This window comes from Hippoglossus hippoglossus, chromosome 8, assembly GCF_009819705.1.
Source record: "Hippoglossus hippoglossus isolate fHipHip1 chromosome 8, fHipHip1.pri, whole genome shotgun sequence".
NCBI lineage: Eukaryota > Metazoa > Chordata > Actinopteri > Pleuronectiformes > Pleuronectidae > Hippoglossus > Hippoglossus hippoglossus.
Genome location: NC_047158.1, coordinates 12,033,491 through 12,047,667, shown reverse-complemented (window position 1 = coordinate 12,047,667; position 14,177 = coordinate 12,033,491). Strand labels below are relative to the sequence as shown.

The following is a 14,177-nucleotide window of genomic DNA, read 5'->3' as shown; positions in this document are numbered from 1 at the left end:
TGCTCTGAAGTCATGTAAATTCTTAATCCTAGAGATTTGACCAGAGATTATGTTTTGTTATTTTCAATGAATCTTCTTACTATTTCCACAATTATTTATTTGGTTTATAAAATGTCAGAAAAATAGAATTAAATTAATTGTTTTGTGTGATGAATGGTCCAAAAGCTTAATGATCTAAGGTTTACTAAGAAAAGAAACAAATGCAAACAATTAATCAACTAAATCTTTTAATTGTTATAGGTAGTTTATGAAATGCATCTCAGTACTTTGCTATTCATTGTACATCGTCTTGTGTTGTGATAGTGTTGTTGTATCTTGCATCACCCTCTGGTTCCAAGTAACCTTGTAGCCCACCCTGTTCAATTGCATATTGCTTTGTATAAATAATGTGTGTGAACAGCAAAACACAAGCCGCTAACACATTAACTCCCATGTAATCTACCCAACGTGTAGTTGTGTGTTGTAAGAAAGCTGCTGTGCCCACTGACTGTGGGAAGACCATCCAAGCTCCAAGTGTTATGTAAGGAGAGCCTCTAGCAAGCTGAACGTCCGGATGGAGATGTTGTATGTCTCTATACACTCTATACAGATGTCTGTCTTCGTCTGTGTCTTCTTCACTCACTTCTGAAAGCGCAGTGTCCGTCTCATTTATATCACGTGGGCTGTGGGAGCCACCTGGGAGAGTGCAGCACACAGACCAGTTTGGATGCACAGAGCAAGTGGAAAAAAACTGACCAGACCAAAGAAACATTGTTTGCACCTCTTGATGCAACAGGCTGGGATCTGCAGTTGTTTTGAAAACCATATTACAGTGCCCATTCTAAAACCTGCCTGTTTGGAATGGGCCATTTCAATTTTTTATGCCTGTGGTAAAGATATTTGCAGCTTTATCTCTGAAACTCTGCAGTAAGTAAAGACTGGTTGCAGAACCCAGAGGCCACTGCTGCTGCACAGAGAGCTGCTCACCTGTTTATTCAAAGTTCAAAGTGAAGCTCGACTCAGTACGCAGAACTGGACAATCACTTGTTGTTGCTGTTGTCATGTACTAGAAAGTCATTTACATTGATGAGTCCCGGGTGCTGCTGCTACAGAGCGCTGGTCGACCTGTATATTAATATTAAACATATCATGTGTCCAAATTGCACCTTCTTGGCTTAACATGAATACACATGCCAAGAGAGAAGCCCATAAGATGAACAGTTCTCGATATGTGTTCCACAGACAGACATTTCTGGAATTAGTAGATGGATTGTTTTAGTTTGTTGAAGGAGGACATGTTTGCTTAGGAGATACACACTTTGTTCTGTGAAATCCGGATACAGGAGCATTGGTTGTGTTGTTCAAATAAAGATTTCTACTGGGGTCCCAAAGTCTGAGATCACTTGAAAGTGATCTGTGTGTAATTGTGCTCATAAATTGTCCGGCAGAGCAAAAGCTTAAATTAACTTGTGCACCTGGTTATAGGCTACACTGACAGACAGGTGTGTTTTCTTTCTCACACATCACACCCTGACCTGACGTGCCCTGCCCTGCACAGGGCTTCAACGCCCCAGGCATTCAGTCTGTGACACTATCAGTGAAGGCTGAACCAGTATTTTATGATCTGATGAATTAACTTGTGTGTTCTTTGTTGTTCTTAGCTGAGGATGTAACTGTGAGCAATCTTTACTAGCTGTAGTAACTGTTGGGCTCCTCCGACCCATTGGAAGGAATTTCATTCTTGTGAGTTTGAAACTCTGCGTTCTCAGCAGTTTAACAATAACAAACCGCCCCACAGCTATGTTCTGATATTTGAATGTAATGAGCAGTGTGACGTGATGGAAAATTGATGCCTGGCTCATCTGTAGTTTACACCCTGTTTGTTATCTAGCTCCTCTACTTAGATTTTGTCCTCCATGGTCCCCATGCCGTCCCCTTGCAGGGATCCACAGGGACTCTCTGCTCAACTGTCCTTACATGGCCTCTGCTTCTTCCGTTGCTGGTGTGAAACTGTTCCTCTCAGGCAGTTCAGTACATGTAGAGATACATTGTCTACAGTTGGATACAGATATACACAGATATGTGTTGTTGGCAAAGGGGTCACAGTAACTTCAGTCGTTTTATCATTTTCCAGGCCATTTGCAAAACTCATCATAATTCGTCATATGCCTCTTTTCTATGTTGCAATAGCTAACGGATAGAAAATAATAATAACAATGATACAAATTATTGCTCGTATTTCGGCGTCTATTGCCATGGCAACAGTCAAAGCTTTGTTGCATTTGGCTCAGCCCTATGGCACATACATATCTGATGGTACCACTGCGTGTTTACATTCCTTCTGCCTGTTTTCAGTGACTGCATGTTGGCTCATTGCAATGTGACTGGGAAAGACCAGGAGAGTGGCGTGTCACACACAGACGCATGCGTAGACTCTTGGGTCGCGGAGCACAGAGCAGGAGTTGCATAGTTAATACGTCTGCAACCATTTCACTTTAGTTTGTGTATTTACAGAAATGAAGGGATAATTATAGACCGATTGAGTTATTGAATAATCAGACAATTACTGGCAGAGTGAAAGTTCCTTGTCGCAGCTTTATTTTAAAAATGATGAAGTCGTATGCCTGACTGTATGCCAGAGTGTTGTGTTTAACAGACCATGATGATGGTCTACTAGCTTTGGAACCTTTAATATTGTTGTGCTTGGAGTAAAAGGAGGGAACACTTGCACATGTACTTATATTCAGGATGCAGAGGAAAGGTGCTGCCCCGGTCATGTGCCCAGAGAAAAGCCAGTTAGAGCAGGAGGAGGGGCGAAGACGAAAGCACATAATTGAATCTTGGTATGAGAGTGTAATCCTCTGGGGTTAGAGCCGGAGGGAGGCTCCAGTGAGCATCGTGCACATATACTGTAAATGTACAGTACATGCTTTGCCTTGATATACTGCCGCTGAGCACAGGGCCACTCTGTGCTCATGTCTCCAAACCAAACAGCTGTTGTTTTAACTGGGAAGGTCCCTCTGTTCCAAGCGTCTAACAGGAAGTTTGTTCTCTCTCCTCCAGCGACAGATAAAAAGCTTTGCCCCTCCTCTTCATCCACCCTCCCCTGCACGTCTGTGGAGTTATTCAGCTTGAACGACCTAGTTGAACAACCAGTGACGAGTACACACAGCCTGCAGAGAAAGCGCAGCATGGTCAGATCATTTTAGTTCAATCTCTCATGTAATAAGGGATCACACAGCACCTGCCATGTTGTATAAGCTGTAGGTAAATTCAAATGTGTGTTGAAAATAAGATTGACACAGTCAGTTCAGCAGGATGGTGGAAGTAGTTTCTATAACTGCTCCAGAGACTTTCCAGTGGATCGCTGCCCTGTTGCCTGTTTCTCATTTCTGTGTTGGGCTCTTCTGCCTCTGTGGGTGTGGCCCAGTGACTCACTGCTGCTGGAAGTAGGGCAAAGTCAAACTTTACAACCTTCATGGTGTGTTTCCACTTGCGGTTGGCTTTGGATTGAAATGAGGAGCGTAGATTTTTTCTTTTTAGCCTTGCATAACTTTGGGTTTTTTTACTTGACTTATTTTTTCAATTTGACTTTCAGAGACACACTGTGTCTTTTGTTTTTTATTTAATTGTTTTCTGCCTTCCTTGTGAGTGAGTCACTTCCTGTCAGGCCCACTGCCAATTGCCTGGAACAAGCTCTGCCTGCTGCTGTGTTTTTTTCTTGTTTGTGTTTAAACAAAAAAACTTAGTACTTAGTTCTGATTCAAGGTTAACAGTCACTTGAGGTCTGTTTGTCTCTAAAATGGATTTCTGTGGATCAGACCTGCGTTTCAATACCTCCTTACATCAAACTTCTTTCCTCTTCTATCTCCCCCACTTTCCTTCTCTCTCAGTTCCAGCTACTCCACAGCAGCGTTAGAGTTTGAGAAGGAGCACCAGATTGCTCCTGTGTACGAGTCGCCCAGGATGTCACGGCGGAGCCTGCGTCTGCAGACCACTGCCGGTCACTATGGCGACGAGAGCCTGGCCGATCCCTCTCAGAACCACAGCAACAGCAGCAGCTACACCAGCGCCAGGAGAGAGACACGGTGAGACTAACGATGGGTACTATCTCTCTCGCATGCCGTTCTACCAGAGAGTATCAGTAAATGATCTGCAATTTTATCTCTGTCTTTTGGCATTTGAGTTTATATCATTGTAGCCGTCTCAACTTGCCTCAGTCATACTCCCTAACACGCACCAACACTCACATCTCTACTTGTTTCCTGTCTCTGCTCTCCCAGGACACTGCGGAGCAAAAAGCAGCAGTCCAACTTACTGTCTCTATCTCTGAGCCAAGTAGCCACCCCGAGGAAAACCCTCTCCTTTTCAGCTGTTAGTACCCCGATCATCAACAGCGGCAGCATTCAGGAAAGCAACACGGTGTCCGACGCCTCCCTGCACAGCTCCATCCAGGACCAGTCCCGAATGAAACGACGCACCATCACCACAACCACCACCACCACCTCTATGTCTGTGGGTGGTCACTGGGGTCAGTTGTAGAACATAGTATTCAGACCTGGTATTAACATCCGTCCTCAGAGATCTGATTGCAATTGGACAGCTCTAAGTTCGTCTGTTCACATCTGACATTAAAATGTGTCCTCGATGTCTCTTGTGACTTCCTGTAATCGGATATCACTTCCCTGCTCTGTATGCAAATGATCATGTAGTTCATTTGTGTTTGTGAAGACCAAATTGTGTTGTTTTTATCCCGAATGGTGTCAGGAGGGACTGAATTAATGAATCAATTTGTGCCGCTATTTTTACCAATTTAAGAAAAGTGGCAATCATGATTTGGTGGTCAGGGTTGATATTGTGGTGGCGGCCGCAAACAAATTAACGTATGGACACAGAAAAGAGTAAAAATCTGTCTCAACCTTCTCAGGATGGATGATAACACCAGGTCCAAACTAGGTCATGGACAAAATTTTGAAGTTATTCAAGCATCTTTTAAATGAATTTAAGATATAATAATTTTAAGGATATGAAATTATAACACAAATCTACAATAGACTATAAACTGTAGAAAGTAGCACACTTATAAGTACACGTTTGAGAAAGAAATGCATTACTGTTCTAATGTCTCTTAATGAACACTGAACAAACTGCTATAATGAATATTGATAATTGATAACAACAGTGAGATTGTTGCTGCTTCTGTGTAACAGATGCAGTTATGAGTTCATCTTTTACTCAAGTAGCTCATAATTGTACTTGATTATAATTTTATGCAGATACAGATGAAGATTATAAACTAATATATAATACAATGCATTGATATACAGTTAATTAAACCACCCAGATCTAGCTCAGTATAACCCCAGCAGTGTTTTCCTTTCATATTTTGTTTCTTATTTATGGCTTTAATACTTTGTGAATTGAACCATTTGCCTTTTCATTTTTCTTTTCTAATGTTCTCCCTCAGGGAAGAGCTCCGGCACCGACCACTGCTCATCAAACGTAAACGGCGACGCCAGCGTTTCAGAGTCGCACGCCTCGCTCGCTAACGGCTACATCTGCAAAGACTGCTCTTTGCACTCTCAGGAGACGGACTCACTTATCACACGGTCGTCGCCGTTGTCGTCATCTCAGTCTGCAGAAGCTTCCACTGACAGCCCTTCCTCCTCGTCTTTAACTTTCACAAGTATATACTCCAGAGACAGGAGTCGGAGGAACAAGACAGGTGAGAAGCTGTCCAGGTGAACTGAAATGTCATATTGATCTTCCACTCACGGTGTGTCCATATCTTAATTCAGCTGTGACGATGAGAATATAATTGATGGTGGTGTGTCTTTCCAGGTGTCCTGATGTCTGTGTCTAACACGTGTATACGCTACAGCAAACGAGTCCTGGCCCCCATCGTGTCCTTAGTCACCCTGGTCTTCAACAATGTGCTGTGGCTGGGCTCAAAGGCCAGGAGCTCTCAAGGAAAAGGTACACAAGAAGAGGCATTCTTTGCTCTTTACTCATGGTTCTTCATTCTCTCTTTTTCTTCTTCTGTCATTCGCTGTCGATGAGGAAAAACGGACTCATTTTTGGCTCCTCTTTGTTTTTTGCAGATAATTTGTAATGTCCACTCTCTGGTTTCCACCTTAGCGGGCTTCTTTTCACCCCTGTCCATTTGTTGGTTGGTTGGTTGGTTTGTTTGTTTTTAAGGTAGATTACTCTAAATCGAATTGATGGATTACCACAAAACTTGGTTTAGGGATGCAGTATGTGTCAGGGAAGAACACATTTGATTTTGCTGTGGAAATTAAGGATTTTTTCCCACTTTTTCTGACATAGGGCAAGATAAGGGGCGTCAACATTTTCTGTTTTCCCAGGGAATAAATCATGGATCTTGATTAAAGAAATAAGCACATTGAGTGCATGAAATGTAAGGGGACTGTTGGGCCTTGGTTGGAGGTATGCGCTCCATTAAGTGCCATTCTACTTCTTAATGTTTCTGGTCTGTTTCCTGGTCTGTTTCTATTTCACATGTTACCTTATTATCTTTCCTGTAATCGGGCTATCCATGGCTTTTTCAGTGGGTGTGTCTGTCATCCTCTTCTCTTCCCCCGTCATCTTATCTGCCGATCTTTGTGTCTCAAGCAATGCCTCAAGTGTGCATTTTGACTAACAGCGAGTGTGGACGGATGTGTCACCAGGTGTTCTTGCTTCGTTGTCGGCCTCAATGAGACGAGCAGTGTCCTCCGGTGTGACCCAACTGTGGCTGTTTAAGCAGAACACTCTCCACAGGATGATGGGCTACAGAGCTAATGGCTATGAAGGACAAGGTACCAGCTGTTATTACAAGGGACAAAGGTCGAGGGTCGCAGCTCCTGACCTCGTCTGCTGCTCTTCTATTTGATGAACTTTCTTGTTTCAATTTCACTCCTGCTTTTTTGCTCTTGCGTTTTTGTAATAAGAAAAAAGGAGTCTCATATTTGGTTAAAAGTAAATGTAGAATTCTTTTTAAATGGCTCTTCGAAGAATCACTGTTTCCTTCTCCTCTATCCAACCTTCACTTTCACACATTATCTTTCTATTTATGAAGAAAATTAAGACCCCACACCAACCAAAACACTCCTGAATTTAGACGAAACGGTCACATGATAATTTGCATTTTTTTTAATGCGAGTTCATATGAGGTTATGAAGATGATGATCACTCGAGCTGAACTAGAAAGACTCTGACTGTAGATAAATCTGCAGGTTTCAAGCTCTTCAGAGTCTGTAAACAAAATTCAAGTTTTGGCTAACGTGCAGCGCACATCTCTCCCTGCACCACAGTGTTTGACAGCAGGTCAAGTTTTATTTCCAGCATCCTGTTGATTTTAGCTGGTTTCATTCTTAGCTGCAGGAGCATTTTATCTGCTCTTCTTGTTTCCATTGTGTGTATCCAGTTAAGTGGTTTCATGCACCTCTTCTCATTTTCCTCATGAAGACGGAGCTCCTCAGGTCACGGCAGCGGCTTGTGCGTTCACTCTCCCTCCTCAAACCGCTCTCCTTCTGTCACCTTTTTCTCACACAACATGTTTTAGTTTTTTTTAGATTAATGCGTTTTATGTACTGTATGTTGCAGCTCACACAAGTTTCTGTGGAAGCATGAATGTCAAGGATCTGGTGACTGAGGATGCATCACATCTTAATCTCAATGGTTCCCTGTGTAAGCAGATGCACACAACAACCACACACACCATCTCTCTTTCTTGTGGTAGCCATGATTGACAAGAGTTAATAATATGCGTGACCTGTGTGAGGACCAGCGAGCAGAGGTTGTGTGAACCGCTTTAACTAGTCAGCAGCGTGTGTTGACCGTCATGACCTGCCAATGCTTTTCTTCCTCTCAAATTTGTAGCCCAAATCTATTTCAAGGGACCAGTGGAAATCACTCCAAATTCATAAAAATGTGGGGAAATGAAATAACCCCAAAATACAGTGTCAGTATAGTTGACAATAAAATAGCTTTTTGGTTCATGAGATGACTTTTCATGGTAGAGTTCAATATTTGTTCCCACTCTGTGCCAGATTTAAATATTGAGGGCAGTAAAATAGTTAAAGAAGGAACAATAAAGGTGTTTGTCAGTCATGATTGTAGCGATGAGGTTATTTCTTTATATCAAGCTCTTCATGGTGTGCCACCACACACATGCATGCACAAGCATTTTATTTTGTCATGATTTACTTATAATTTTGAAGTTTTATTCATTCCAGTTTTTTTTTTCCACTTCTGATGCGTTCACATGTTCATTTACACATCCTTTTTGTTTTTTGTGTTTTTTGCTTGTCATGCATCATTTTGGCACACGCAGGTGATGACTGTAAAGGGAAGCAGTATTCTGAGACACACACCGTCCTCCTCAAACAGTCCTCCAGGCCTCGACGCCTTGTGGGGGCGCTGTGGAGCGTCCTAGCTTATGCAGGTTAACCACCACTTCTCTTGATGTTGCTGACAGTCTGTTAATATACTGTTGTAATGATATGTTTAGTACTGATAGGTTTCTAACTCAGCCCTTTTTTTGGGATATATGAACCACACATGCTGAATTAAATACATTTTCCTCCCTGTCATCTTGTCTTCCAGGTTACTGCCTCCTGCAGCCGGGATACTGTGTGGTGAGAGCGGGCAAAGCTTTGGCTTCAGGGGTCGGGACAGTGGCTCAAAAGTCGCTCTCGCTGTTTTGGATGCTCCTGGCAGCTCCAGGTCTGCTACACTTCATTCTCACCTACTTAGAAAAATGCATCCTCTGCTCATTTCTCGTGCAACATGGTCACATCATGTTCTCATTCCCATTCTAAATGTCTCTAAAAATGTTTTCAATCTGCCCAGAGAAGGCAGGCAGGGGACTCGTGTGGTTTCTTGCAACAGGATGGTACCAGCTGGTGTCTGTCATGTGTCTTCTCAACGTCTTCTTTCTGACACGGTAAGAATCCGTCGGCCCTCTTTCTTTTTGAGCCTGAGACTATCGCAATACACTGAAGAGAGAATTTCAATTTTTTAACATCTACATTTTTTTCAAAATATTGATACTGTTTTAAATGATGTTTTCCTAAAAAAAAACATGGCTGTGTGAAGGGGTCACTCAAAGTGAAGAAACTTCAGATTTATCACTGGAATCTGCTGTTTTCCTCGATGATAATCAGCTCATTGTTTCTGTCTGGCTGCCAACTTTACTGTTTTTATTCAGTCTCATTGCTGTAAAAGCAACGTTTCTGACCAGCTGAACCATTTTTAATGGCAACAGCACAACTAACCCACTGAATACTGAAATGGTCAGTGAATATTGGACTTTGTTCCATCAAGTGGCCTGAAACATTGACTCCAAATGAATGATAATATTGCCTTATTCGCAAATAAGAAACTGTTGATTTCAGTGGATTGACTTTCTAAAGTGATATTTTCTCATTGTTGTGTTTGCAACAGTTTTTTTCTGCCCAAAACAATCAGCTATTGAAGTTATTAAATGTTTAACACATGATTTACAGCATTTTCAAGGCCTTAACAAAGATGATATAATTGAGTTTCTTTTCAAGAATAGACTGATGGTATTCATGCAAGTTACTTCAGTTTGTGTACCAGTACTTTTTGAAGTTGTTCAGCACATTTTAAACAATGCTGTGTTAATACTGTTGTGTGTTAATCTGAGCAGTGTGTGACTCTTTGTTTTAGATGCCTTCCCAAACTTTGGAAGCTCCTGCTGTTCCTCCTGCCTCTTCTGCTCCTCCTTGGTGAGTTTACAAGAACCCTCAATGCTCCTTTCATATATCATAGGTGTAACAGTGTAGTGAGCGCTTAGAGAGAAAATGCAGCCTGCAGTGAGGCAGTAGACCTTATAACCAGCACACATCCCCAGAGCAAATCCAGTATCAGATTGGGGTCAGGCCTTCTGGGCTTCTAGTGAGTTTCTCCATTCTGTGGTTGAGCCTTGCTCACAAGTACATGCATGTACATAATGAAACACAAACTTTTTTACTATGTTGCTGTGATGCACCACATCTATTGTGTGTCTGTCAGTCCTAGAAGAGGGATCTGTTGGGGAGTTTTTCCTAACCTTATTCGAAAGTCTAAAGATACAGGGACGTAGGCTGTATGATTTATGATCCTGATTTATATAAATGAATCTTGACTTTGTGAACTAATCAATCATTTTATGCTTCCTTGAATGTTGATTTTTTTTTCCTCCTTAAATCACTTTGAAGATAAAATAGTAGATGAAATAAGTGTTAATGGATAGTATGACACATGTAGAAAATTTGGCATGTGCTTGTTCCTGTTGTAAAATCTGTATTTTGAGTTTATGATTAAGGGTTAACTTCTATTTTCTCCTCTCTATATGCAGCTTTATGGTGGTGGGGTCCGTCCACTTCTGCCCTACTTGCCTACCTCCCTGCTATAAACCTCACCGAGTGGCGACGTGCGTCTCCCTTGACTCTCCTGTCTAACTTGGTGCCAGTTTCTGCTCCAGCTCCCGCCTCTGTTCCCACACCAGAGACCCCCCTGCAGTGGACCCCAGCCACCCCAGTCTCACAGGCACCAGTAAGATAATTAACAAACTACTATTATAAAGCAATTAATGAATGTGTATAAATGACCACATACTTAATCAGTATGTTGCAGTTTGTAGCATTTTCAACTGAAGAATTTGAAGTGACCATACTTCTTTTTTTTTTTACTAATTTACACAAACATTCTTTAGAGTTAAATGCCATCTTGTGTCTGGTGCAGTGCAGGATTGTATTTAAGTCACAAAACTGTATTTTCTTTTTCCTACATCATTTCCACCCTCCTCCTCTTTGTTGACTCCTTCATTCTGCTCCTCCTCTTCAGCCAATCCTTCCACCCATGGCAGTCTCCTCTGTGGACCTGGAGCGTCTTGAACGTGTGGAACGCCAGCTTGCTCTGCTGTGGTCGCAAGTCCAGCAGGGGGACCAGAAGCAGGAGGAGCGTCACGGGGACGTTCTGGGTCTCTACAGCACGCTGAGGGAGCACATACACACTGAAACCAACAGGGAGAGCCTGGGACTGTGGGTGTCCTCCCTGCTGGAGCAGAGGCTGGGCATCCTGCGTGGAGAGCTGGAGCAGGAGAACACACACAGGGTGCAGGTGAAAGGAGAAACTCTGTTCTACCTGAAACATTTGGGTTAAAAGAGGTTAAAAATATACATGCATCTCACTTTTTTTTCCTCTTTATCCCTGTTTCATGCAGAGTGAAGAGCAGCAGAAACAACAACAAGAGAGTCGGGCAGCGCGGCTGGCTGATTTAGAATTGCTGCTCAAAGCTCTGGCTGCACAGACTGAGGTATAAACAGCAGATTCTCTCCTTTTTTCGCTTAGTAAACAGTTTTAAAACCTGTTGAGTGCCGGGGAAATGTGTTTTTATTATTAATTTTATCATTGTTAGTTATTTTGTTGTTGTTTTAATAGTAAATGTACCAGTGTTACTGCGTTGGCACTTTTTCAATATAAATAATTTAAACAGCCCAAATGTAAAGTAAACACCCAGTGGATGAAATGGAAAAGCAAACCAGCAAAAGAGCTAATAACTAACTGGGAGGAAAATGTTATAATGGTGTAAAAATGATGGGATAAGCATCACAACTAAAGAGGCAACCGTGTTAAATAGACAAAATATCCTGACGAGCTCAGACAAGTGAGGACAGACAACCGGGTATGAAGGCTGATCTGGTTGTTTTTGTGCCTTATCTGAACAGAGATTCTGTATCAAATATCTCATGGAAAGTTTTCATCATGAAGGTCGACGGGGCAAAACCGCTTTTCCCTCTTGCGACAGCTTAGAATCCGTTATTAGGGGTGTCTGGATTACGACAGTGGGGCTTTTCTTTTTGTGTTTTCTTTGCTATCATCAGCAATGCTTATCCGTGATGTGTTGTAGGAGGTGCAGCAGAAGCAGCAGCAGTTTGAGCACGAGAGGGAGGCAAAGGAGAAAAAGGCTGTCATTGCTGCAGCACCCACGGCACCTATCAGGTATCAACACCCAGAGACATTAATTCACATTCTTTCCTCTTTTTAAAAAATATTTTGTAAAGCAACTTCTTCAAGACTATGACAGCTCACATGTAGATTCTGTCTCTCACTCAGCGTGGGAGTAAACCAGGAGGACCATGATGCTCTGCTCGCGGAGGTGCAGAGACTTGAGTTGGAGCTGAGTAAAATAAGAGGAGACCTGCAGGGTGTTGTGGGATGCAAGGGCAGGTGTGAGCAGCTGGACAACCTGCGGGAGACGGTAACTAACAAAGATAACATCGACCTAGTCTGCCCCTTGCTCTGGAGATATTTCAGACGTACTGTTTCCTTTGAATTCCGTTTTTCCATTATGTCTGTTGATCTCTTTTTCCCAGATCACAGCCCAGGTGTCTTCTCAGGTGCGTAAGGAGTTGCAGGTTCTGTTCTTTGGCAGTGGTGGGTCAGGAGAGGAGCAGGGAGAGGTGCCTGAGTCTCTGATGTACTGGCTGTCCCAGCGCTACGTGAGCACACCGGACCTGCGGGCCTCACTGGCCGCACTAGAACTGAACATCCTGAGAAACGTGTCGCTGCAGCTGGAGCTTAACCGAGCTGAGACCCTGGGCGAAGCGGAGTTTCAAGCCAAGACCATCGTCAAGACGGTAACTGGGAGTGTCCAGCACACTGTCTCTGCTGAGGGACTGAAAGAAGAGGTAATGAATGTTCACTTCCTACTGTCCACATCATCGTCTGACTTTATCACGTGATCTAAGATGAGTTCTGTAAAGATCATTGGTTTGCTGTGTGTTTGAGGCTGATATTTGTGTCATGGTCTCTTCCTCAGCAAGTGAAGCTGATTGTCCAGAACGCGTTGAGGCTCTACTCCTATGATCGAACAGGCCTGGTGGACTACGCCCTGGAGTCTGGCGGTAAGCGGGAAACTTCACATTTATTTCACATTGATCCTGGGCCTTGATACAAGTCAGTAGTTAACTCTGTAATGCTGGGGTCACTGATAGGCCGACTGCTGTCCTATCTGGACCCGGACTTATAATAGATAAATCATTGATGATTATTAAATGTTGACAGAGTATTTCTATTTGAATCTGCATCATCCATTGGGGTGGATGTGGATCAGGGGGCGGATCCAGGAAATAGTTTTTCACTTTATTTTGGTTTAGGTTTCAACATTTGTCTTGATTCCTCAAGAAAATCTAATAAAAATATTGTATCCAGTGAATTTAAATCTTGTTATATTAGAGGACATGTGCTCTACTGAGTGTCTAGTTCCTGTTGCTATTTATGCTGTTAATAAAGACTTAAATCTTGAAATACACAACAAGCTGTTTGTCACATCTCATAAATGAATGTGCACCGTGAACATCAGCACAAATCAATGTAGTAATGGAGACTCGACTGTGTGTGTGTGTGTGTGTGTGTGTGTGTGTGTGTGTGTGTGTGTGTGTGTGTGTGTGTGTGTGTGTGTGTGTGTGTGTGTGTGTGTGTGTGTGTGTGTGTGTGTGTGTGTGTGTGTGTGTGTGTGTGTGTGCGCGCGCGCGCGCAGGTGGCAGTATCCTCAGTACCCGCTGCTCTGAGACATATGAGACCAAGACGGCCCTCATGAGTCTGTTTGGCCTGCCACTCTGGTACTTCTCCCAGTCCCCACGTGTTGTCATCCAGGTGAGCCTCACTATGAGTTTTCTGTTTTGCTGGTAATGGAACGACGTTGGATCCAAGCTCTCGAGTGGGGAGATTTCTATAATGTGACTGAACTAGAATTCTTATTATTTCATGATTGGTGGGAAGTAAAACCAACTAACAAACCTATGTAACTGATTTTGTCCCTTTGCTTCTCCTCTTCAGCCTGATGTGTACCCAGGTAACTGCTGGGCATTTAAAGGCTCTCAGGGCTATCTGGTGATCCGACTGTCCCTGAGGGTCCTGCCCACGTCCTTCTGCCTCGAGCACATCCCCAAGGCCTTGTCTCCAACTGGAAATATCACCAGCGCCCCTCGCAACTTCACTGTCTACGTAAGAAATCCTGACATACAGCCTGACAGATGGACACTTGCTAATTCAAAGCAAGCACCAACGATTATTTTTTGTTCATATTCAGGGTCTAGATGATGAGTACCAAGAGGAAGGGAAGCTGCTGGGACACTACACATACCAGGAGGATGGGGAGTCACTGCAAACATTCCCTGTCATGGTAA

At 43.0% G+C, this 14,177-nt stretch overlaps 1 protein-coding gene across 7 annotated transcripts in view; it reads left to right on the top strand.

Moving 5' to 3' along the window:
• sun1 (Sad1 and UNC84 domain containing 1) overlaps positions 1 to 14,177 on the top strand; it is a 28,613-nt gene that overhangs the window by 12,515 nt on the left and 1,921 nt on the right. For 3 of the 7 annotated variants that reach the window (XM_034592154.1, XM_034592153.1, XM_034592151.1), the window contains exons 3-22: positions 3,873 to 4,067; positions 4,263 to 4,510; positions 5,447 to 5,704; positions 5,821 to 5,955; positions 6,669 to 6,797; positions 7,585 to 7,668; positions 8,315 to 8,425; positions 8,587 to 8,706; positions 8,833 to 8,926; positions 9,673 to 9,731; positions 10,343 to 10,539; positions 10,831 to 11,106; positions 11,210 to 11,302; positions 11,897 to 11,988; positions 12,103 to 12,247; positions 12,363 to 12,677; positions 12,809 to 12,893; positions 13,529 to 13,644; positions 13,828 to 13,995; positions 14,081 to 14,173. In XM_034592154.1, the coding sequence (XP_034448045.1) occupies positions 3,873 to 4,067; positions 4,263 to 4,510; positions 5,447 to 5,704; positions 5,821 to 5,955; positions 6,669 to 6,797; positions 7,585 to 7,668; positions 8,315 to 8,425; positions 8,587 to 8,706; positions 8,833 to 8,926; positions 9,673 to 9,731; positions 10,343 to 10,539; positions 10,831 to 11,106; positions 11,210 to 11,302; positions 11,897 to 11,988; positions 12,103 to 12,247; positions 12,363 to 12,677; positions 12,809 to 12,893; positions 13,529 to 13,644; positions 13,828 to 13,995; positions 14,081 to 14,173 (3,013 nt within the window). The remainder of the gene's footprint in view (positions 1 to 3,872; positions 4,068 to 4,262; positions 4,511 to 5,446; positions 5,705 to 5,820; positions 5,956 to 6,668; positions 6,798 to 7,584; positions 7,669 to 8,314; positions 8,426 to 8,586; positions 8,707 to 8,832; positions 8,927 to 9,672; positions 9,732 to 10,342; positions 10,540 to 10,830; positions 11,107 to 11,209; positions 11,303 to 11,896; positions 11,989 to 12,102; positions 12,248 to 12,362; positions 12,678 to 12,808; positions 12,894 to 13,528; positions 13,645 to 13,827; positions 13,996 to 14,080; positions 14,174 to 14,177) is intronic. The other 4 variants (XM_034592156.1, XM_034592155.1, XM_034592157.1 and 1 more) reach the window with 4 other exon arrangements.